This window comes from Myotis nattereri, assembly GCF_964212035.1.
Source record: "Myotis nattereri genome assembly, chromosome: 3".
In the NCBI taxonomy this organism is placed as follows: domain Eukaryota; kingdom Metazoa; phylum Chordata; class Mammalia; order Chiroptera; family Vespertilionidae; genus Myotis; species Myotis nattereri.
This window is the reverse complement of record NC_138077.1, coordinates 143,960,005-143,981,985: the sequence shown is the minus strand read 5'-3', so window position 1 is coordinate 143,981,985 and position 21,981 is coordinate 143,960,005. Positions and strand designations below refer to the sequence as shown.

Here is a 21,981-nt window from a genome sequence, read left to right as displayed (position 1 = left end):
GTCTCCGTGTGGGACCACGTCCAGGTAGGTGTGCCATCTGGATGCTTTTCCTAGACTCCACTGGCCCGGCCTTCCCCGGCAGGAGGCGAATGTGGTTGTGGCCCGAGTAGGTGCAGGGACCTCTTCCTCATCTCTGGTTAGAATCCTCTTTCAATAGAGTTGAGAGAACAAGACTGACCTGCTGTTTTATTTGTATTTGAATGGAGGACTCACTGTCTCTACATTCTAGAAGGCGGTGATGAACCCGACTCCGCTATGACTCAGAGCCCATTGGCATGGCCACCCTCAAGGAGCAGTAAACATGAGCTCGACCCAGTCCTGCCCACAAAGAGCTTTTAGTTAATTCTAGAGACTCCACTCTACTTCTCTCTCTCCCTATCTTACATAGTACTTTTATCCAATGTTTTTTCAAGACAATAATCAAAAGAACTTTTTTCCCTTCTCTTCTCCAACCTTCATCTGCAACTCAAACTAATGCATATGGCAACAATTCTGTCCCTCTAAGTCTACAGTAGATTATCTGAGTTCTACCTTTCCTGTAACACTATCATCCCTGCCCATTGTTGTGTAACTTGTGGAGCCTGTGGGCAGTGTTGTCAGGTGTGGTCATGTGTCTTGCTTGAGCCAGTGTCATGGGAGCTGTAGTGACAGTGGGCCAGTCTGTTTCTGCCCTGATCCAAATACAGGCTACACTTTAGTTTGGGTTTTAGAATGACAAGACATTAAGAAGAGCTGTAGCCGGTCAATGTGGCTCAGTGGTTGAGCATCGACCTATGAACCAGGAGGTCGTGGGTTAATTCCTGGTCAGAGCACATGCCTGGGTTTCTGGCTCAATACTCAGTAGAGGGCGTGCAGGAGGCAGTCGATCACTGATTCTCTCTCATCATTGGTGTTTCTAATGGATGGAACTGGAGAGCATATATATATGAAGAGCTGCAGCCCTGGCCAGTGTGGCTCAGTTGGTTGGAGTGTCGTCCCATGTATCGAAGGGCAACAGGTTTGATTTCTGGTCAGGGCACATGCCTAGGTTTTGGGTTTTGGGTTTTGGGTTTTGGGTTTGATCCTCAGTTGAGGAGAGTATGGGAGGCAACCGATTGATCTTTCTCTTTCTCTCTCCCTCTCTTTTCCTCTCTCTCTAAAATCAATAAACATATCCTCGGGGAGGATAAAAAAGAAAAAGAAAAGAAGAGCTGCATTTAACCCACAGCCACCAAACTGATGTGAGAAATTAAAAATAATATAAAAATGTTTTCATAATCTATTGAGAATTTTAGGGTCCTTTGTTCCTGAAGTTGAGACAATACAAAAACCAAATCAAAAACAATAAATAGACCTAAATAGACACTTTTCAAAAGAGGACATACAGAAGGCCAAGAGACATAAGAAAACATGCTCAAAGTCCCTAATCATCTGGGAGATGCAAATCAAAACAACAAAAACAACAATGAGATACCATCTCACACCTGTCAGAATGGCTATCATCAACAAATCGACAGACGACAAGTGCTGGGGAGGATGCATTGCTGGTAGGAATGCAGACTGGTGCAGCCACTGTGGAAAACAGTATGGAGTTTCCTCAAAAAATTAAAAATGGAACTTCTATTTGACCCAGTAATCCCACTTCTAGGAATATATCCCAAGAAAACAGAAACACCAGTCAGAAAGACTATATGCACCCCTATGTTCATAGCAGCACAACTTACAATAGTTAAGATTTGGAAACAGCCTAAGTGCCCACCAGTAGATGAGTGGATTAAAAAACGGTGGTACATCTACACAATGGAATACTACGCTGCTATAAAAAAGAAGGAATTATTACCATTTGCAACAGCATGGATGGAACTGGAGAGCATTATGCTAAGCGAAATAAGCCAGTCAGAGAAAGATAAATATCACACGATCTCCCTCATTGGTGGAGTATAATGAACAACATAAACTGATGAACAAAAATAGAGCCAGAGATATAGAAACATTGAACAGACTGTCCAGCCTGAGGGAAGGTGGGGGCTCAGGGGGTAAGAGATCAACCAAAGGACTTGTATATATGCATATGAGCATAACCCATGGACACAGACAGGGGGGTGAGGGCATGTGCTGGAGAATGGGAGCAGCTGGGGAGAGGTCAATAGGGGGAAAAGGAGACTCATGTAATACTTTAAATAATAAAGAATAAAAAAACAATAAACGGAAGATATAATAAATGAAACAGTCACAATTCCCAGTCACCTTTATTTATATAAAACTATATTAAATAAATTATCTCAATATATACAAATAGAACAATATCACCTCCATAAATAGAAAATCCCCATATATAAAACCTTTAAAAAATTATATAAATATATACAATGTTGACCATATAAACTTGAAGTACCTTAAATCATAAACTTTATGTAGTTTATATAGTTTCATAAAAATATAGCTAGCTGTCAAGTGTTTAATCAATAGCAGTTAAGTCAGTTAAAGTGCTAAACTGTAATGCATATGCCCAAAGTTGTCAGGCTTGGTCAGGCAAAGTGGAAGTCTTCTGCATTTAACACATGCATATGTTTTGCCAACTATTTTGAACCTCCAAAAGAACTCCTAAGAAAAAATAAAGAACCTAAACTCCACATTTTAAAAGGACAGACACATGTTAGAAAAGTCCACCCAATTTCCATTTTACTCTCCCACATGGTTTGAAGTCAGCATGTTGAAAGTATTCCAAAAGTCCACCCAGGAATTTTTAAGGCATTTGTTCATTTGTTTTTGTTTAGATGACCTGGTTTCGTCTTGAGTGTAGAAAATACAGTCTAAAGCATGATATGTGCAAAAGGTGCCATAGTGTTAAAAAATAAATTTAAAAAACTTGGAATTGGTTGTACCGTTCATTACATTCCAAAGTGACTAGTGCTGGTCTTGAAACCAGAATGCTAATCATGAGAACAGTCAGATAAAGAACTTTCTTTGGGCCCAAGAGTCTCCATGCTCCAAAAATTCATTTTTGTTTCCATATATTCCATCCTTTTAAAAGTTCTTTGTCACAGTGCAATATAAACTCTGCAGAAGTCAGCAGCTCTAATGTCATGTGCTTTATGCAACACGGAGCGGGGAGTTCTCCTTGCCACTTTCCCTTGCTCTGGCCTTCCTGCGCTTGTACAGACACAGGGCCAGGGTGATGATGAAGATGATGGCCACGAACACCACTGCTCCGATGATGAAGAACATGTCTGAAAAACAAAAGTTACCAAGTCAATGTAGAGAGAGAGCTCGACTCCCATTTATCAGTGGACAGAACTGAGGGCTTAACTCCAAATTACACCATCCTGCTTTTGCGTAATTTGAAATTTCTTTCCTCTACTCTTTCCACCACAACACATTTTGGTTAGGAAAGAATTTGTCAAACCCTAGATGTTGTAGGGCAATTGACAAAGGCCAAAAGCTTAAGTAAACTGGTTAATGTTCTTAGTCTAGAGAAGGTACACATAGACGGAAGTAAGAACAGCTGTTAGAAAGAATTGGGTAAACATAGTGCATAATGCTGAGTTTGGTGGCAATGATTACAGTAGGAGATGAACTATCAGTGCAAAGAGACACACAGAGGGCTACCAGAACTCAGCTGAGATGATAACTGGCTAGGGCGATAAGAAGGCTTCCGGGTGGAGGTGGCAATTGCAATGGTTCTCAAAGGACGCATTTCTGCAGATACAGAAGAGACCTGGGAGGCAGCGGTCGGGATGTGCACGAAGACAGAGGCAGCGGAACTCGAGTTGGCTTTAGAAAGATGGACGTGAGGGCTGCGGGTACGATGGCCCAGAGGGTGCAGGACCAGAGAGGAGAGTCCTTTCCTTCTGTCAGTGTCAATACATGGAGGATAATTTATTTTAAAGTGTTTTTAAATTTTAAAATCTCTTCTTAGCAAGGAGCTAGGTCATCATTACTATCTTTTGATGTTTAATCCCTGGAAGTACTCAGAGCACTTTCTTTACAAAGCCTGGAGAGAAACTCCTAGGCTTACAGCTTCATGGACATACGTGTCTACACACTCACAGCAATTCCAGTTAGAAGCCTCTCCTCCCTGTGTGTGGACCCCGTGTGTGCACATGCATGGACACACGTGCATGGGTATATGTGACAGACTGAATCCCTTCCCTTCATGGGTTAGACTTTACAGCCCACCGTGGGTGCTCACAGCTGGTCCAGATGCTCCCCCCAAAGCCCCAAAGATTAGAAGTTAAGTATGAAAACATGCCCAGAGAAATCTGTGATTGACACTAAACCCCAAACATGGACTATGTGCCTAGTACTCAGCAGAGAGCTTAACACGTGGTAGGCGCTCAAGAAAATACTCGCTACTATAAGGGAACAACATAGAAACATTTCTAAAGGCCTAAAATTATGAGTAACTTCCAAAAAAACCACACAAAACCAAGAAAAACCAAGACACTTTCTCTCTGAACAAAGGACACCCTGGTTCTGCGGCTGGAGCTGGCCCTCTGGAGGGCACCGGTGCCGCCCGCCTGCCAGGCAGAGCCACTCACCTTTGAACACACCCTTCTCGGGGCTGGTGCACTCAATGGGGCTTTCGGGACTCTTCTGGTTAGCTTTTCGTGATGCAATCACGGCTTGAACACTGAAACAGTAGTTTTGTCCTTTATCCACATCAATCAAAAACTCATTAGTGTCTGTCTTGACCATTTTCTGTTAAAAGATAAAGAGTTCTTAATTCATCTGGCCTCCAAGTGAGTTCTTCCTCCTTTACCAGGTCACTGGGGAAGCAAAAGCCTGCATGGACACCTCTGACATACACAGGATTAGAAGTGACTTGGCTAAATATTCCTCATGCTAACCGCTGAGGGTGCTTTTTCCAAGACTAGAGATATCCAACTTAGCCTCTGTAGGAGCTGTTTGCAGTAAGGGAAAGGAAGGATGCCGTATTAATTGTTGAAGGGAAAACAAATTTTATCTCTGTGATCCTCAATAGAGAGAGAAATGTGAGACCTGACAGGAGCTTTAGAGATGATCTGGTCGAGCCTCTTGGCTGAGGAACCTGGGTATCCAAGGGGGCCTCGCCCAAAGTCACAAGGTCACGGGTAGAACCAGGACAGCACGCACCCCTCTCACCCCCCCGGCACTGCCCTCTCAACCACCCCGTTCTGCTACTTCTGAATTGGGGCAGAAGTGGGTTGTAAAATCAAGGACCTACGATTTAAAGCAAGTCATAAAAGCCAGCAGAAAAAATCCTCACCTTTCCTGTACTTGAAGCTTTCCAGTAGGAAAGTGTGTAACTTAAGTCCTCGCCAAAGACATCCCGGAGGCTCAGGAATGTGCCATTCCTTCTGACTAAGGTCCGAGGATCCTGTACCGTCACATTCAGTTTTGTCCCAATTTGTTCAAAACTCTGAATTGCTGGCCGTCCGAGGTTTGCTAAAACAGAAAATAAACTTCGTTGGAACCAAAGAATTCCCTACAGATAGAATCCCATTTAGTTATCACAGTTAATACCCTGGTCATCCCTCATAAAACACCTGCACAGAACCCGCTCCCTAGCAGGAGTGAGCCAAGTGGCACCAAGCTGAACCCCAAGACCTGCTATAGAAGCGCTCCCCATTGGAAATATAACCGGAGCCACCGATGTCAGTTACATTTCCTTGTAATCACATTAGAAAATGTGAAAAGGAGCAGGTGAAGTGAATTCCAGTAATATATGTTATTTAACCCATTGTAGTGAAAATATTATCATTTCAACAGGTAATCCATTTAAAACTTGTGGAGATGTTTTTCAAAATCTAGTGTGTATTTTTACCCTTATAGCATTTGCCACATTTCTAGGGCTCAATAGCCACACGTGGTTAGAGGCAACTGTATTAAACAACACAGTTGCACAAGATTCCATATTTTAGGTAAAATAAATGAGGGGCTGTGGGAAAGCCCGGGAGATGTCCTGAAACCTCAAGGAACCAGTGTTAAGCCTTGGGACTCTGGAGGGCGCAATGATCCCATGTGTTTTGGTTGAATAACAATAAAATCAATCCCAAATAATTTAACACAAATTATGTGCAGGCACATGCAAAATAAATATGCAAACTATATTTTATCTTGTACCAAAAAGAGACTTGAAGTGGCTTACAAAAATTACAAGAACTGTCACAGAAAACCAAGTGGGTGCCATCAATGGAAGGAGGACAATCAGTGATCCGGGGAGGAGTTACCAGAGGGGGCATGGATGTGGTGTCTAATGCCCAGCTGGGTGCCGTGACAGACACACAAGCGAAAGACAGGCTCTGGCAAACAGGGGCTCAGGAAAGGCAGCCAGACTCACCTGGGCTGAGGCTACCTTCTATTTCAACCCTCCAAGTAGATACCAGAGGGGAAAGGTTGGCTGCCTGTCCCTCTGCCCCTTCTCACCATTCCCGCCTCCAGAAACTCTCCGCTCTCACTGGGTGGTCAGAGGGGTAGATAGAAAAGCACCGATAGCACGACCCTTTCACTTTAACCTTTCATTCTAGGTCTTCCTCAAAGACCTTTGAAGATTTAAAGACCTTAAAAGACCTTAAAAGATTTCACCCTTCCTAGTGTGTTACAGGTTTATTGTAGTCAGGCCAAAAAATGTAATCTCCCACTTGGCCAGGATCCTGCGCATTCCCCTGGGAGATACGAAAGGGCTGCTTACTGGGGCAAAGGCGGGGGCGGAAAGCAGTCTGCACTTTCAGAACCTGCACGAAGCAGGCAGGCCGGGAGTGGCTGGGCAAGCGCCCGGCACAGCACGGGGCTCAGCCTCGGCCAGATGAGGTCAGCAAGCCTGACTCTGGATCAGAGGGAAACTGGACTTTCCCTGAGCAGTTGTGACTGTGAAAAACTGTAAGCTGGGACTCTGGTCTGCTGATGGGATGGAAATGGGGTGTGTGTGTGTGTGTGTGTGTGTATGTGTGTGTGTGTGTGTGTGTGAATGAGTGTATATGTATGTAAATAAAATATATATGGAGAAACACTGAAACCCCAGTCCTGGTGGAAGGCCTAGTCCCGCAGGCCCCATCCAGCCTGTCACTGGCACGGTCTGGGGATAGGCTAGGGGAGAAAGTTACTTGATAACAGTGTTATCAACTCCAAAGTTCACGCTCTGGGAACCTCCTACCACATTGGAATGAGTGAAGAGGGCTGGGGCACTTTATGGTTCCTGAGAAAAAAGATGTGGTTCTGAAGAAATCTTGTTTTACCTACAGGCCCCTAAGGGTCATGAGCTCACAAAACGATTCGGGAGCTTATAAAAACGAGAATGAAACTGATCTACTTACTCTCTAAGTAAGGAATGAACTCCGGGGAGTTTGTGTACTTGGGCTCCCCAGTGTAACCGGTGGCATTTGCCGGCGTGGAAAGGACCCGCGCTGAGTACGTCTGCTTCACGTCTTTCACAATCTCATCAGTGACATCACACTCTGTGTCTGTGATGGAGTAGCATTTGCTTTTCCAGTTTCCTAATCTATGGCTAAAGGAAGGAAGAGAAACGGAACATTAGGATTTGTATCCAACGAGACAGATGGCTTTCTGGCTGTGGTGCTGTTACAATAATAGCATCCACAACCACTTGTGAGCAGGCACTCCCATGCTAAGCACTTTAGATGCACTGGAGTCCTCACAGTAACCTGGGGTGGCTCTGTAATCATTTCTCTCTTCACAATAAGGTAACTAAAGCAAAATGAGATTAGGTGACCAGCTCAGTCACACAACTGCCCTAACTTTAAGCCAGACAACAATTTTGGGGGTCTGTGCTCTTAACTATTTTAAATATCTTTCTTAGAATGTACACGATTTTTTATTAAGGCCCAACTATTTATTACTTATTATCTTGTATTATATTCTATTTATTATAAACATTCTATATTCTTTGTAGAGTATTGTCAATGTAGTAATAATGGAATCTATATAATATATTCTACATATTACATTCTATCACGACAATTATTGGTGTGGTTATTTAATATTTACTGAACCTACTAGATGCAGGTACTATACTAGGCCCTTTACACATTACTTCATTTGATATGATCCTTCCAAGAAGGTATTGGATCCTTTTTACACACAAGGATGCTGAAGCTCGATATGCTAAGTAATTTGTACAAGGTCATGTAACTAATGGGGTGAGAACTGGGTGTGTTCATCTCATTCTGCTACATGCCGCTCACTTTTCTTTTTTACAAGAGGTGAATACTTCCCATTAAAGATCACAGAATAACAATAGCATCTCTCTCACAAAGCCTGAAAGGCTACGAGGCTAAAAGATCTTCCTTCACTGAAGAGGGAACTGTTTAAAGAACTTCTATAAGGATAAAATTGCTTTAAAGGACCCAAACAATCCATAGATAAATGTCACTGCGACTTGATTCACACACTTCTGTCCTCTCTAAATTGGCAGCCACACTGCTCTTCCCTTCTCTTCAGCATCATCCACTGCCTCAGCCCCGTCCGTCATTTAGGGCCTTGTTCCAGTCCCACTTTCCCCGGGAATCTCCAGATCTTGCTCAGATCGGATCTCTCCCCTCCCTGTTCCCAGCACTGATATCTTCACTAAAGCACTTCATGTTGAATATCGTCTGCATGGTACCGGGGGTCCACGCCCTTGTGTTTGCTGTTACGCAGCAAGGCTGTAGGGCGTATACACAGCAGGCCTTGCTCAGTATTAGATGGTTTGCATTTACAGGTTGAATGAGGGGGAAAACAAACTGAATTCAATTGTCCAAATCCATGCACATGAGCTGTAAACAGGTTATTTTTCAAAAATCGGAACTAAATAACACTCTTTGTTCTAAAATTCACAAGCTAACATTGATACAGAAAGATTTTGACTTCTTAGATTCCTCTAATTTTCTGTGACTGAAGTAGAGAGGCTGTTTTAATTCTGGAGTGAAAAATGTGAAGGAAACATGATGATTCTTCATCCTATGGCAAAATGTCGTTCAGAGAACAAGAGAGAGAGTGCTGGGCTCCGAGGCTACTTTCCACCTGACAGATCCGTATTTGGTTTCTCCCAGCTCACACATAGGAATTACAGTACTTAATGTCACCGAAACTAGTGAAATCAGTAAAGCTGCGTGAACAAGTAATAAAGGGGCAATTCTGTAGTAAGCTCCTCTGAACACTGTTATCAGCACTAACATTTTAAAAGCATTCAAGGATCCTCTAGGTAGTTATTGCAAAATCCCCTGACTTGGAAATAATAAAAGTCCTGCCTCAATTACTAAAAAATTCCAATGGAATCAAGACTCATCAATGTAGGAACAGGTTGTTTTCTAGGAGCTTTGGAAGTTCCGTTTTAGAATTCAAACCTTCCCATGGAATCAGTCTTACAGGTGATGTTTCAGTGCTTGAGCCAATAGCACTTTGCAACCGTCACTGAAACTATTTCCAAATGGGAAAAATACAGTTGGAGCTCCAAGTAGGGGCTGCAGGCCCAGCAGTGGTGCCCCGTGGCTGGGGACAGGCCAGTGGTGGGTGCAAAGGAGCAGCAGGTGCAGAGGAGAAGCAGGTGGAGATGCTGCCTTTAGAGAAGGAAAACTGGAGGGAAGGCGGCGCACTGAGGAGATGGAGCCTCACAGAAAAACCTGAGGAATAAGGAGAAACTCGTGTTTTGGCACCAACCCTCCTTCCTCCTCCCAGCTGGGGGCTCACATCAGCTGCGGCAGACCCGCCAGAGAAGGTGGTGGTGGTAGAATACTGGGCAGACCTTGGTTCCAGACCCAGCTGGGCCCTCACCATCAAGACACTCATGGATTAATCCCTCACCTTCCTAGGGCAATAATTTCCTTTCCTATAAAATGACTGCTGTGGTCCTTTTCACCAACACAGAAGAGTGAGGACTGAAGCAGGGTGGAGGGACTGCTCTCAGGTCCTCTAGCACAGGGGTCCTCACACTTTTTAAACAGGGGGCCAGTTCACTATCCCTCAGACCGCTGGAGGGCTGGACTATAGTTAAAAAAAAAACCACTATAAACAAATTCCTATGCACACTGCACATATCTTATTTTGAAGTAAAAAAACAAAACGGGAACAAATATAATATTTGTATTTGCATGTGGCCCGCGGACCGTAGTTTGAGGACCCCTGCTCTAGCACATGGGCGAGAGTATGAGATCTGGGCTCTGCAAGAACCCCGTGTCCACGGAGGCCCCCAACCAGCAGCTTTGCATTAGGATGTTTGCACACAGAGGCTGCGTTCACTTGAATATCAGCCCTGGGAAGTCCAAGAACTGAGAGCTAACAAAGGCTTATTTTTAAAAATCCGGGAAACCATAATATGTTCCCACATGCTCACTGAACATAAGACTGAATATATTTCAGAGGTAAGCATTCCTCCTAAAATGTTATTTGCAATCTCCAGAAGGAAGTATCTACCAAAGTAAACTTCAGCTCTTGACTAGTGGAATCTGAATTGACAACTTTGACCATAATCATAATTATGACTTCAGGTTATGAAATTCCTTTCTCACCCTCCCTCTATCTATATAAGCATTTCAGTGCGCGCACACACACACACACACACACACACACACACACTTCTCTGTGGGCTTGGCAACAGTCATCATGAAGTTCATTTTGTAAAACAAGAACATCTACCTAAAAGACTGCCTCCGTATGTAGGACTTGCATTCCTAATACTATAAAAAGGCTTGACAAGCTAAACAATACCAAACAAAAAGCAAAACACCTTAATTTTAGCCAGTGATACTTTTGTGCCTTTATACAACGTGTTAAAGTAATTTCCACAGCTGCTCTCCTCTAATTAATAAGATCTCTTCCAAGTCTCTTAGAACCTTTCAGAAACAAGAAACTTACAAGAATATAGAGAAAACCATCAAGGAAGTCATGTCCACATTTAGACTGAGTATACGGAATTATGGGCTCTTAGGGAGAACTGTCAATCAGAGCAGCCCTGACAGCTGAGCCTGCAGGCAGAGGAGTATTTCTTTCCAGCAGGGTGAGTCACAAAATTGACCTCCTCTGTTAGCACGTATGCAACTGAAGTTTGAAACATGAGTCCGAGGATGAATGCATCCAACATTGCTACAGGGCAATGTATGTATCCAAACTCCTGCACACCTCTTCCCTTCCCTAACACGTTAGAGCAGGCTTACAGTCTAGACAGCACCGAAAAAGACGGGTGCGCTTAGGTGAGATTAGTTATCCATCCAGAATCATATCTATCAGTGACATCAAGCCTTGCTCAATAAGGTTCACCTCTCCATAGCTTCTCCTCCACTTAGGAATTTTTCCATCATCTTCAAAAGCAATTAAAATGTTTTATCAGTTTAAGGGCTGGAAATGTGGTAGGTTTAGCAGAGTATGACAAATTACCATGTCATCTATCCAATAACCTCAACCATCAGTCAGCTTTAAAGACATTTAAAGTAGAAACATCAAGACAGCACAGGGAAGGAGAAACATCAGAAGCCATATTTTCCTCTTTTTGTATCTAACTTACCTTATCTGAACAGTGTAGACATGATTGATGGGTTTGGGCTCCCACTCCAAAATTGTCTTGAAATTCGTTGATTTCCAAGTTATATTATATGCTACCACCACACCTGTAGTGCCTTTAAACAGAAGAGAAACAGCTATTGTTACATGAACTTCTCAGCACATGATTTCACGTTGAAGGTATAAAACACCTTACCCCCTAAACATCACCATAAACCTCACAGTAATTTTTTTTCCAACTATGAAAGCTTCATTACTGAATTATCCAGAGGGAAAAAATATTCAAATTTTTCCCAAACCCAGCATTTCCTCATGGTAGGTTCTTCCTTGTAATGTAAGGAAATAGGCAAGGATCTTGAAATTATTGTTTGAAATCATTCACATGGGACTCCCTCAGATAACCTGACCCAGACGCACAGCCCAGGAGCCATCAGGGCCCTGGGGGTCCCTGACCCAGCTGGTGGAGCCTGGGACTCCAAGGTTGGACTCTGGCAGGGAAGGCCAGCTAGGAAGGGTCTTCCATAAGTTATGGAAAAGGGCGAATCCCACATGTGTGAGAGCAGTTAGGGCTGCATATAATGAAAAAGCCAAATCTTGATCCTTTTCATTTTTATCCAACATGTCTCTATCCTGAAACGTCAGTAGACACCTAGCAGATGGGCCTGTCACACCGGAGGATGCTTGTACACCGCTTAGGACGCTTGGTTATTAAGGTCTGTGTTGCTAAGACTGGGCAGGTCAGTCACACAGGCATACGGAGGCATGGGCAATGTAATGACTGCTTCAATCCAAGCGACATTCTACAACAGGATTGCCTCTAACTCAATCTAAACTAGGACGAGCAAGACCACACGGAGGGCCGCTCTTTATTAGGTGCACACTTAAGGATACTATCCAAACCACTGCACGCTGACCCGTGCAGGTGCGGACCCAAGTACCACCGTCAAGATCACTGGGAAGCTCTTTCCCTAAAAGCTGGAGCCACAACTGCACTTACACAACTACACATCTCCCAGTAAGCATCTCTAGCAGATGCAGGCGGGTCCCAGGCACCAAGCGCCTACCCTCCAACTCGCGCCCAGGTTGGTTCAAACGCGGGTGGGTGAGCGCGGCTGAGCTGGGCAGGCGCCGGGGGCACCTCCAGGCAGCAGGACGAGCCCGCTGTCAGCCAGGACTGATCCCCGCTTCGGACAGAGCGCCTCAGGAATTCAGGGAGGCGGGTGCCACTCACCTGAGGCTCCGGCCACCTGGACAAGGACCCAGCCGAGGAGGAGTGTCCTAGAGACAGCGGCCTCGGGGCAGGTCACCCGGGGTCCGGTGGGAGACGCCATGTCCACGAGTTGCTGGCGAGGTCGGAGGATTCGTCGCGCCCCGCAGGCTGGAGAGGTTGGGCTGAATGCGCCCCTGGGGAAAGAGCGGGACGGGGCGCGGGGAGCCGAGTCTGGAGAAGCGGGTGCCGGGCGCGCTATAAAGGGCCGCGCGGACGCCCGCGCCTCCGCGATCGCGGCGCCCGCCCTGCCGACTCCCCGCCCCGCCCGTCGGCGCCGGCAGCCGCGGTGGGCGGCCCTACGATCCCCTGCCCCGCCTCCTCCGCCAGGAAACTCCAGGACCCTGAAAGGAGTGATTCACCCGTGATTCAACCGCACCGCCCAGCTCCGAGTGGCCCTCGGTCGCTGGAGGCTCCAGGTGCCGAGGGGAACCAGGTCTCGCTCCCAGGGCCCCTGACCCTCAGCCCCCGGACCCCAGGCCATCGGGGCCGGCGCCTCCGCCGTCCATCCCGAGCGGACAGCAGGTCTGTGGAGGGGAGAAAGAGCAGAGCGTTGGAAAGAGTTCTCGGGACGGAGGACAGGGCTTCTTCCTTCCACTTGGTGACAGAGTGTGGTCCGGGCTCGGGGAGCGGCAGCATTTACCAGGTTTAATAGCAAGTACAGGCTCCCGGCTCCCGCTCAGCTCCCACCTCGAAGGGCATTTCCCCCTGCACTTTGCCCACGTTGGCGCTGGGCCTGGAACCTGTAGCCCAGTGATGAGCAGGGAGGGCCCGCTCCCAGCTGCTGTTTCGGCTTCTGCCCAGAAAGCAAGGGTACCTGGCCTTCCTACCCCCAGGCCCTTAGCGTGGGCCCTTTAAGGTGGTGCAGATGCAGGTGTCTGCCGCCCACAGGTCCCAAGGTCAGTTGACCCCTGAACGACCCAGGATAGTGACCGCGGAAAAGCAGTCCCGGACCTGGCATTTTGCCCCTGGGAGAGATCCGGGGCGTCATCTGCAGCCCTGTGGTTGCAGAAAGGATTGTTCTCACATTGAGGAAGACATCTGTGGAACCGAGTTCCGCTCAAGCGCGGAGAAACAAAAACGAAATGAAATTATGTAACCACATTTTAGTGCCGCTAGTGTTCAGTGTCGGGTTTTCTGAATTAGTTTCTGGCTTCCTCTTCTGGGCTCTGCCGGAAAATGGTTAAGCGAGAGACTGTCCGTCTCATTCTACCGAGTGGCATTGTACGCGGGCTTGTCAAAGTACCTTCCATCATTCGTTATCCCTCCCAGACAGGCTGGAGAGCTTGTAGGGGGAGAGGGGAGTCTATTCTTTCTCACCTTCTCCCCCATCTTTTTTCCCTAGGGAAATTAGCCTTGCATTTTAGTGCATACTGCACACACATATCCGTGTAGCCTGCTGAGCCAGAGCATTGCCCGCATTAAAGAAAGAAAGAAAGAAAGAAAGAAAGAAAGAAAGAAAGAAAGAAAGAAAGAAAGAAAGAAGAAAGGAAACTTTGTAAAAGTTGTAGTTTCTCCCTTTGCCTGAACTGAAATAGCACATCCAGGTTTAGCTCTTGTAGTCCTTCCGTCCTGGAAGCGGTGAGCTGCACTTGCTGGTTTCCTCTTTGAGCTCTCTTCCAACTCTAAAACCTGCAACATTTATATTTGCAAAACTAAGCCATGCAATCCTCCTTTTCACAGTCTCTGGCCTGAGTCATTTTCTTTTTTTTTTTTTTTTTTTTTTAAATTTTTTAATTAAATCTTTATTGTTCAGATTATTACATTTGTTCCTCTTTTTTCCCCCCCATAACTCCCCTCCTCCCAGTTCCCGCCCCACCATCCGCCCTCACTCCCCACCCACTGTCCTCATCCATAGGTGCACGATTTTTGTCCAGTCTCTTCCCGCATCTCCCACACCCCTTTCCCCCCCAAGAATAGTCAGTCCATTCCCTTTCTATGTCCCTGATTCTATTATAATCACCAGTTCATTCTGTTCATCGGATTATTTATTCACTTGATTCTTAGATTCACTTGTTGATAGATGCATATTTGTTGTTCATAATTTGTATCTTTACCTTTTTCTTCCTCTTCCTCTTCTTAAAGGATACCTTTCAGCATTTCATATAATCCTGGTTTGGTGGTGATGAACTCCTTTAGCTTTTCCTTATCTGTGAAGCTCTTTATCTGACCTTCAATTCTGAATGATAGCTTTGCTGGATAAAGTAATCTTGGTTGTAGGTTCTTGGTATTCATCACTTTGAATATTTCTTGCCACTCCCTTCTGGCCTGCAAAGTTTCTGTTGAGAAATCAGCTGACAGTCGTATGGGTAGTCCCTTGTAGGTAACTGAGTTTCTTTCTCTTGCTGCTCTTAAGAGTCTCTCTTTATCTTTTGCTCTTGGCATTTTAATTATGATGTGTCTTGGTGTGGTCCTCTTTGGATTCCTTTTGTTTGGGGTTCTCCGCGCTTCTTGGACCTGTAAGTCCATTTCTTTCACCAGGTGAGGGAAGTTTTCTGTCATTATTTCTTCAAATAGGTTTTCAATATCTTGCTCTCTCTCATCTTCTGGCACCCCTATAATTCTGATGTTGGTACGCCTGAAGCTGTCCCAGAGGCTCCTTACACTATCCTCGCATTTTTGGATTCTTTTTTCATTTTGCTTTTCCGGTTGGGTGTTTTTTGCTTCCTCGCATTTCAAATCATTGACTTGATTCTTGCGCTCCTCTGTTCTGCTGTCGGGAGTCTGTATAATATTCTTTATTTCAGTCAGTGTATGCTTAATTTCTAGTTGGTTCCCCAATATAACATCGAGGGTCTCATTAGTTTTCTTGTAGATCTCATTAAGTTTATCGGCGGCTTCTAAACAGTTCTTGAGAGACCTTAAAAGTGTGGTTCTGAACTCTAGATCTTCCATTGACAATTTTGTCCTGTTTCTTTGTCTCCGCATTTTGTTATGCTTCCTTGGTGCACCCCCTAGTGGTCTTTGTTTGTGGTTTTATAGTTAAATCTTGATGTAGCTAATTCCAGGGAGGGTTTGACCTCCAGGCCAAGTGGCTATGAGAATCAGCTGTGTCAGCAGTGAGAGAACTTCTGTCCTCTAGGGAGGTGCTAATCTGGCGTTTGCCTGAGGCTATCCGGCAAATGCCTCTGTGCAGGGCTTGGGTGGGGCGGGTAGCACAGGATCAACAGGGTGGGCCTGAGAGAGCAGTGATGGCGGCTCTCAGTCCTGTCCCCAGGGGCTCTGCCTCTCTGAGTCCCAGCACCCGCTGCAAAGCTCGGAGAGAAAGCTGCACTCGCTCTGACCGAAGCCAGGCAGACCCGCTTCTCCCATTTGAGTCTGGGTCCCTAAAGACTCGCCCGGATCTGGAGCTCAGAGTCTGCGACTCCCTCCCGATTGAAAACGCCAACCGCGCCCTCCGCCGCCAGCCCGCTCCGCGCACTCCGCACCTCAGAATTTGACTTCAGCACTGCGCCTCCTCTGAGTGTCCGTATGCGTTTCTCTTTCCTCCTAGTTGTAGGACTTCCACTCAGCCAGCGTTCCTGTGGTTCTGGGTGATGTCCCTTCCGTTTTTTGGTTTCACTTTTGAAGTAGTTGTTCAGAGCAGCAAACTCCGGCGTTAACCTATGCCGCCATCTTGGTTCTCTGTTTTTCCAGATTTCCTGAGTCATTTTCTAACAGATCTTTAGCTGGGTGTGGAATGTGATTTTTTTTTTTTTCCTCTGGAGTGAAGGTAACGAGGAGAAAATGTTGCACATCAATCAAGTATGTTAGGGGACCCAAGGAATTGTTGCTATGTCTACTATTCCAGTTGGAGCTACCAACTGTCCTGAAATCATAAAGGGCTTTAAGCCATGTCAAGATCAGCATTTTGATAAGAAAAATATGTTTGACATTAGGTACCTTCAAGGTTGATAGATCACGTGAATATTTATTTTGCACACTCACTAAAATTATCAGAGAAGAGAGGAATTTCTTGGGTGTTTGCATAGCTTTTGGAGTAAATATAAAATAACATTCTTCAATATTTTAATAATGCTAAAAATTATTACTGTTTTTAAGAAGAAGAGGGAGAAAATTGGCTATGATAAACAACATCTCATAGCAAATTTTTTTTCTTGGTTGATCAGACTATGGCTAGATGCTCAGCACCATTGAAAGTACATTTTTAAAAGTTGCACAGGAACAAATTTATTGTTAAAGAATTTCATAAACCTTACCGAATTTTTAACATCCCCTTCAGTAAAGTCAAGCTTAGCAGTTTTTACCAATGTTCCTTCCAATATGATACATCTTGGAAACTCTGAGAAGTTTGAAAAATTCCTCAACTTTAGTGACAATCAGGCCGCCTAACCAAACCCTTTGTGATTAGATATTAGAGTGTCAGAGGGCAGGAGGGGACCTCATAGACATCCTTTTAAGATGAGAATCCTGCGGCCACCTGGCCTGAGGGAACCAGTTTGCCTCATCTTCTGGCCCCAGGAGATTTCTTTCCATTGCCACGCTTTCTACTACTCCCACTGCATGAAGTACGATGGGGCTATAAGCCCAGGTTTATTGGATTAATTGGTACATCTGTAGGCACTTAACAATGCTCTTCAGTTGGCAAATAACAAACTTGCAGTTTGGGGTACTCACTGTTCTTCAGCAGAAATATCCTGATGGTTATTCCTTGAAATATACGTGCATGGAGACAATGGAGAAGAGGTTGCATTGTCTATGAATAACCAGTGATGAAATATGGTTGGTAAGGAGTCGGAAGATGACTGGGGTGATGTTGCAGCCCTTCCTCTGTACTTTTACAGTGCTCACCACCAATTTCTCCACCTTGACTATTGCGGGCTTCACTCGCTTTCCACTGTTTGTTGTCTGTCTTCCCTACTACAGTTCCTTGGGAGAATAAGGAGGTTTTTTTTTCTTTAAATTTCTCGATCCTTTGCCCCATTATCAGCACATGGTAGATTTACATATATATATATATATATATATATATATATATATATATATATATATATATATATTGATTTCAGAGAGGAAGGAAGAGGGAGAGAGAGATAGAAACATCAATGATGAGAGAGAATCATTGATGGGCTGCCTTCTGCACGCCCCACACTGGGTATTGAGCCACAGCCCAGGCATGTGCCCTGACCTGGAATCAAACTCGACCTCCTGGTTCATAGGTCGATGTTCAACCACTGAGTCATGCCGGTCGGGCCACATGGTAGACTTTGAACACATTTTGAATCAATGACTGCCTTTGGAACCATGCATGCAGCCAAATATTTTCATTGGGATTCAAGAGATGAAATTTGTCTTTGAAAATTTTCTGTCTCAAGGCTGAGTGTTCCAAAATGCTCAAATTGGTAAGAAAATATAAATCCATTGTGGACTTCAAGGTATCACTTGACAGCAAACTTCAGCTGTCTGTCTAGGGATTTCTGATCCTTGCTATGCGGGAAAATCTAATCAGCAGGAGAGGTAGCTGAGGAGCAGAAAACAAATGCAGAAGTTTGGAACTGTTAGCATTTTCTTAAAGACTGGATTCTAGCATGAGTCAGGAGAACTTTCAGCCAATGATGAAGCTGTCGCTAGCTCTCTTTGCATAGCAAGGTTTGGTGACTTTTCAGAATGAATTGCACAAAATGTATATCTCCCCAGGAAAGGGTGATAGCAGGTGAAATTGAGAGTAATTCATATACTAGTAAAACTATTACATGCATATAAAATGGCGAAAAGAGCAATGAAACCATTTTTCCCAAAATTCAGGTAAAAGGAAAAATATGAGAAAAGACCAGAGGGAATTAAGAGTGGGAACACAGCCCAGATGGTGTGGCTTAGTGGTTGAACATGGATCCATGAATTAGGACAGGGTGGGCAACCTTTTTGTGAGTGCCAAAACTAGCAAAATCTCTGACTCAAAATTCTTCTGCGTGCCAACCCTAATTTTTTGAGAACATGTTACACCTACTTGATATCTCTTAAGGTGTACGTATGTGAAGAAACTTGAAGAAATAATAAAATTCATTCGAGCGACAAAAACACAGTGTATGATGATGAAAAATACATATATTTTTTAATATATACATGTACACTGATAGTCCGACAGAAAACTTTATGACTCCATTTGATATTATCAGTGGGACTTTTGCTGCTGCATCACTGATGACAGAGATTTTACATCAGGTTTATATTTCGTGACCTTCAGAGATATGCACGAGCTACTACTTTCATCCGTCAGGCTACTCCTATTATGAGACTTAACAAAATTCATCACTGAGAACAAAGATTCACAAGCGTATGTGGATGAAACCAAAACACTGGTCGGATCTAGGAAGGCAGGGAGAGTTAAGGCAGAGGCATAGAAATTGCTCTTCCCCTCTCTCGTCAATCCATTTCTAAGGTCCTTAAGATAACTTGTTATGTAAAATTATTTCTTTATCTAAGATGCACCTACACTGAATTTATCTGAAAAATAAAAAAGTCGATATTAAGAAAAAAACTCTAAATGGAAGATTATAAGAGAGGGTTTTGCTTGCCAGCAAAAGTTACTGGCGTGCCATTTTTGGCACGCGTGCCTGGGGTTGCCTACCCCTGAACTAGGAGGTCACAGTTCCATTCCTGGTCAGGGCACATGGCCTGGTTGCTATCTTGATCCCCAGTAGGGGGCGTGCAGGAGCCAGCTGATCAATGATTCTCTCTCATAATTGAAGTTTCTATCTCTCCCTCTCCTTTCCTCTCTGAAATCAATAAAATTATATTAAAACAAAAACAAAAACAGTGGGAACACAGTGTTCTAGGGAAAAGAAAAGTGACTCAGCAGAACCTAAAACACATCTGGCAGGGTACAGTTAGTTAGTCATGGAAAATTTGGCAATCATGATTATGCATTTTGTAAAAATAATTATATACTAGTCCAACTGCGAATATTTAGGCCAAAATTAAATAGTTGAAAGCCCATACAATGAAATCTATATACTGGTCATTCAAAATCTTTCTATTAAAGTTCAAAGAAAGCTTTGACAACTAAGTGATCACATAGCACCAGTATTCTGAAAAGTATAATTTTAGAGAAAAAAATCTTCCAGGTCAAATTAGGCAAGGATTAGTATATTCAGTATACAACTATATAAATTTAAGGCTTATCAAACTACTTGTCACTTTCATTTTGATAACAGTGAATATTATTTTTTATTCTCAACATACAATAGTGACAAAATAAATAAAAACATAAATGTAAATTGTGGGTATTATTACTTAACAATTAATTCATTTTGTTCCATACAAATAAAAAAATAAGATTTAGGTGTGTCATGGTCAGTCCATCAAACAGGTATCTTTAAATCAGAAAATAATCTCTGAGCTTGAAGTACATGGACTTCATCGATTTGAAAGTGTTGATGAACTCTCAAAGTTTTGCACATGGAAAGAAAAATCCCAATACAGAAAGATGACTCTATAAAAAGGCAAGTCTAACAAAAAGATAACTAGGCATGGGATTCCTCAGATAAAGATCAAAACACTAGTGAAATAACCAAATTAAAAGCTTTGTATAGAATGCTTCATTCTTTTTTACATTATTCATTTGTTGACATAAAAATAGAATAATTCACAGATCCTCCAAAATTTCAGCTTGTTACCCACTCAGTCACTTGCTGCCTTTAATAAATAGCCTGTCCTATTACACCAGTTCCTCTATCAGGGCTTTCAAGCCAGGAAGAAATTCCTGGTTAAAGGAAGTTATTTCCATACCGGAAGCATGTTAGTAATGTTTGGCTAGTTGTAATTGCCATCCTAAACCATTCCCATTTAAATTATATTATAGCAACTCACAGTTTTAAATCAGCTACACACAAGCCATAAAATGACTCATATTCTCTGTCATAAGGGAAGTAAAGGGAGATATACTATAGAGCGTGCTTGTGTTACCGTGACAGTGAGTGGGTTTTCAGAGTTTTGTAAACTTTATAGACAGCTGTTAAAATGACCAACTTGAAAGGATTGGTCTTTAGCCTAGACCTTCATCTTAAGAATAACATTTATTTTAGAGCTCCTATCCTTTATGGATTTGTTACCCAAGATCCTGCCTTATGCAGGTAATAAATATTTATTGAGGGATTACTATGTGTATGGCAATGCACCAGGAACTATCTTATGAGTTCCTTTTCTAAAACATCTTGGAAGCTAGTCAGGGAGCTGAGTCAAATATGTAAGCTTCCAGGGGAAAAGGCAGTGCAAATGAAGTGGACATGTGGTCCAGAGACTGCCTAGCACAGTGCCTGGCACATAGTAAGTCCTCTATATCCATAAAGCTTTGTTTAAAAATCTAAAAGGTATTTGGGACCTCAGAGGAGAGAGTTCACTTTTCAGTGGGGTGGTGAAAGAAGGTTCCCTTGGGGAAAGCAGTGTCTGAACCAGACCACAGAGGGACACAGAGTGGGAAGGGGTGAGGGCTGTGTGTGAGAAGAGGGGCCATGGGTAACGAGTTTAGAGAGCAGGGGTCTTGTAGGTGAGAAGTGTGGCTGGAAGCTAGAAAGACGCTTGTGGCCAGCTTTGTGGGTGACTCTAAGAAGTCTGAACTTGATTTAGCAGACAGTACCTTAAGAAGCCTACCCTTCTGGTCATGGCATGTCAGAAGAATTGAGTCAGGGGGACGCTTCAAGAAGCTAGGCCTCTACCCCACATGGTGGCTGAGGAATAGGAAGGAAGGACAGCTGTAGGAAACAGTGTGAAGAAGCAGTACAACCAAGTGCCTGATTGAAGGTAAGGCAGGAAGGAGAGAGAGGAGTAAGGTCTTGGGACAGAGAAAAGTGGCCCCACAGGTCAAGTTAGAGACTAAAAGAGATAATGATGAATTCTAGACATGTTGCAGTCAAAGGGCAGTGGACTTCCAGGAAAAATGCCCAGCATAGAGAGTTGGAAATCTGGAACCAAGGCTTGGAAAGAGATAGAAACTAAGGATAGAAATTGGGAGCCATTTGCTTAGAGGTTTGGTCAAAGATGTAAAAGTGGAACATGTCTCCAAGGGAGGGTCCATAGTGACAACAAATCCCTTAGCAAGCAGCAGCCACCAGCTTAGCCTAGCTCAAGTTAAAGGGGAATGCATAGGTTTATGAGTCTGGGAAGCTCAGCCCAGTGGAAGGACTACAGAAGCCAGGGTCTCTGAGACTGCGTCTCTCTCTTGCCCTTGCCTGCTCTCTCTCCTATCTCTCATTTCAGCTGATCCCCATTTTATTCTGTGATGAACTCCATGTAGTAGGACTGGATGCTGCCAACAGCCCCAAAGC

At 44.0% G+C, this 21,981-nt stretch overlaps 1 protein-coding gene across 1 annotated transcript; it reads right to left on the bottom strand.

Annotated features, from left to right (window-relative positions):
• Positions 1-2,209: 2,209 nt before the first annotated feature.
• F3 (coagulation factor III, tissue factor) lies at positions 2,210-12,948 on the bottom strand. The gene is made up of 6 exons (XM_081088172.1): positions 12,683-12,948; positions 11,456-11,567; positions 7,275-7,465; positions 5,228-5,406; positions 4,521-4,680; positions 2,210-3,209 (listed from the first exon to the last, which is right to left on the bottom strand). The coding sequence occupies exons 1-6, from the start codon at positions 12,780-12,782 to the stop codon at positions 3,073-3,075; spliced, it is 879 nt and encodes a 292-aa protein (XP_080944298.1). The 5' UTR covers positions 12,783-12,948; the 3' UTR covers positions 2,210-3,072.
• Between the last annotated feature and the right edge of the window lie 9,033 nt (positions 12,949-21,981).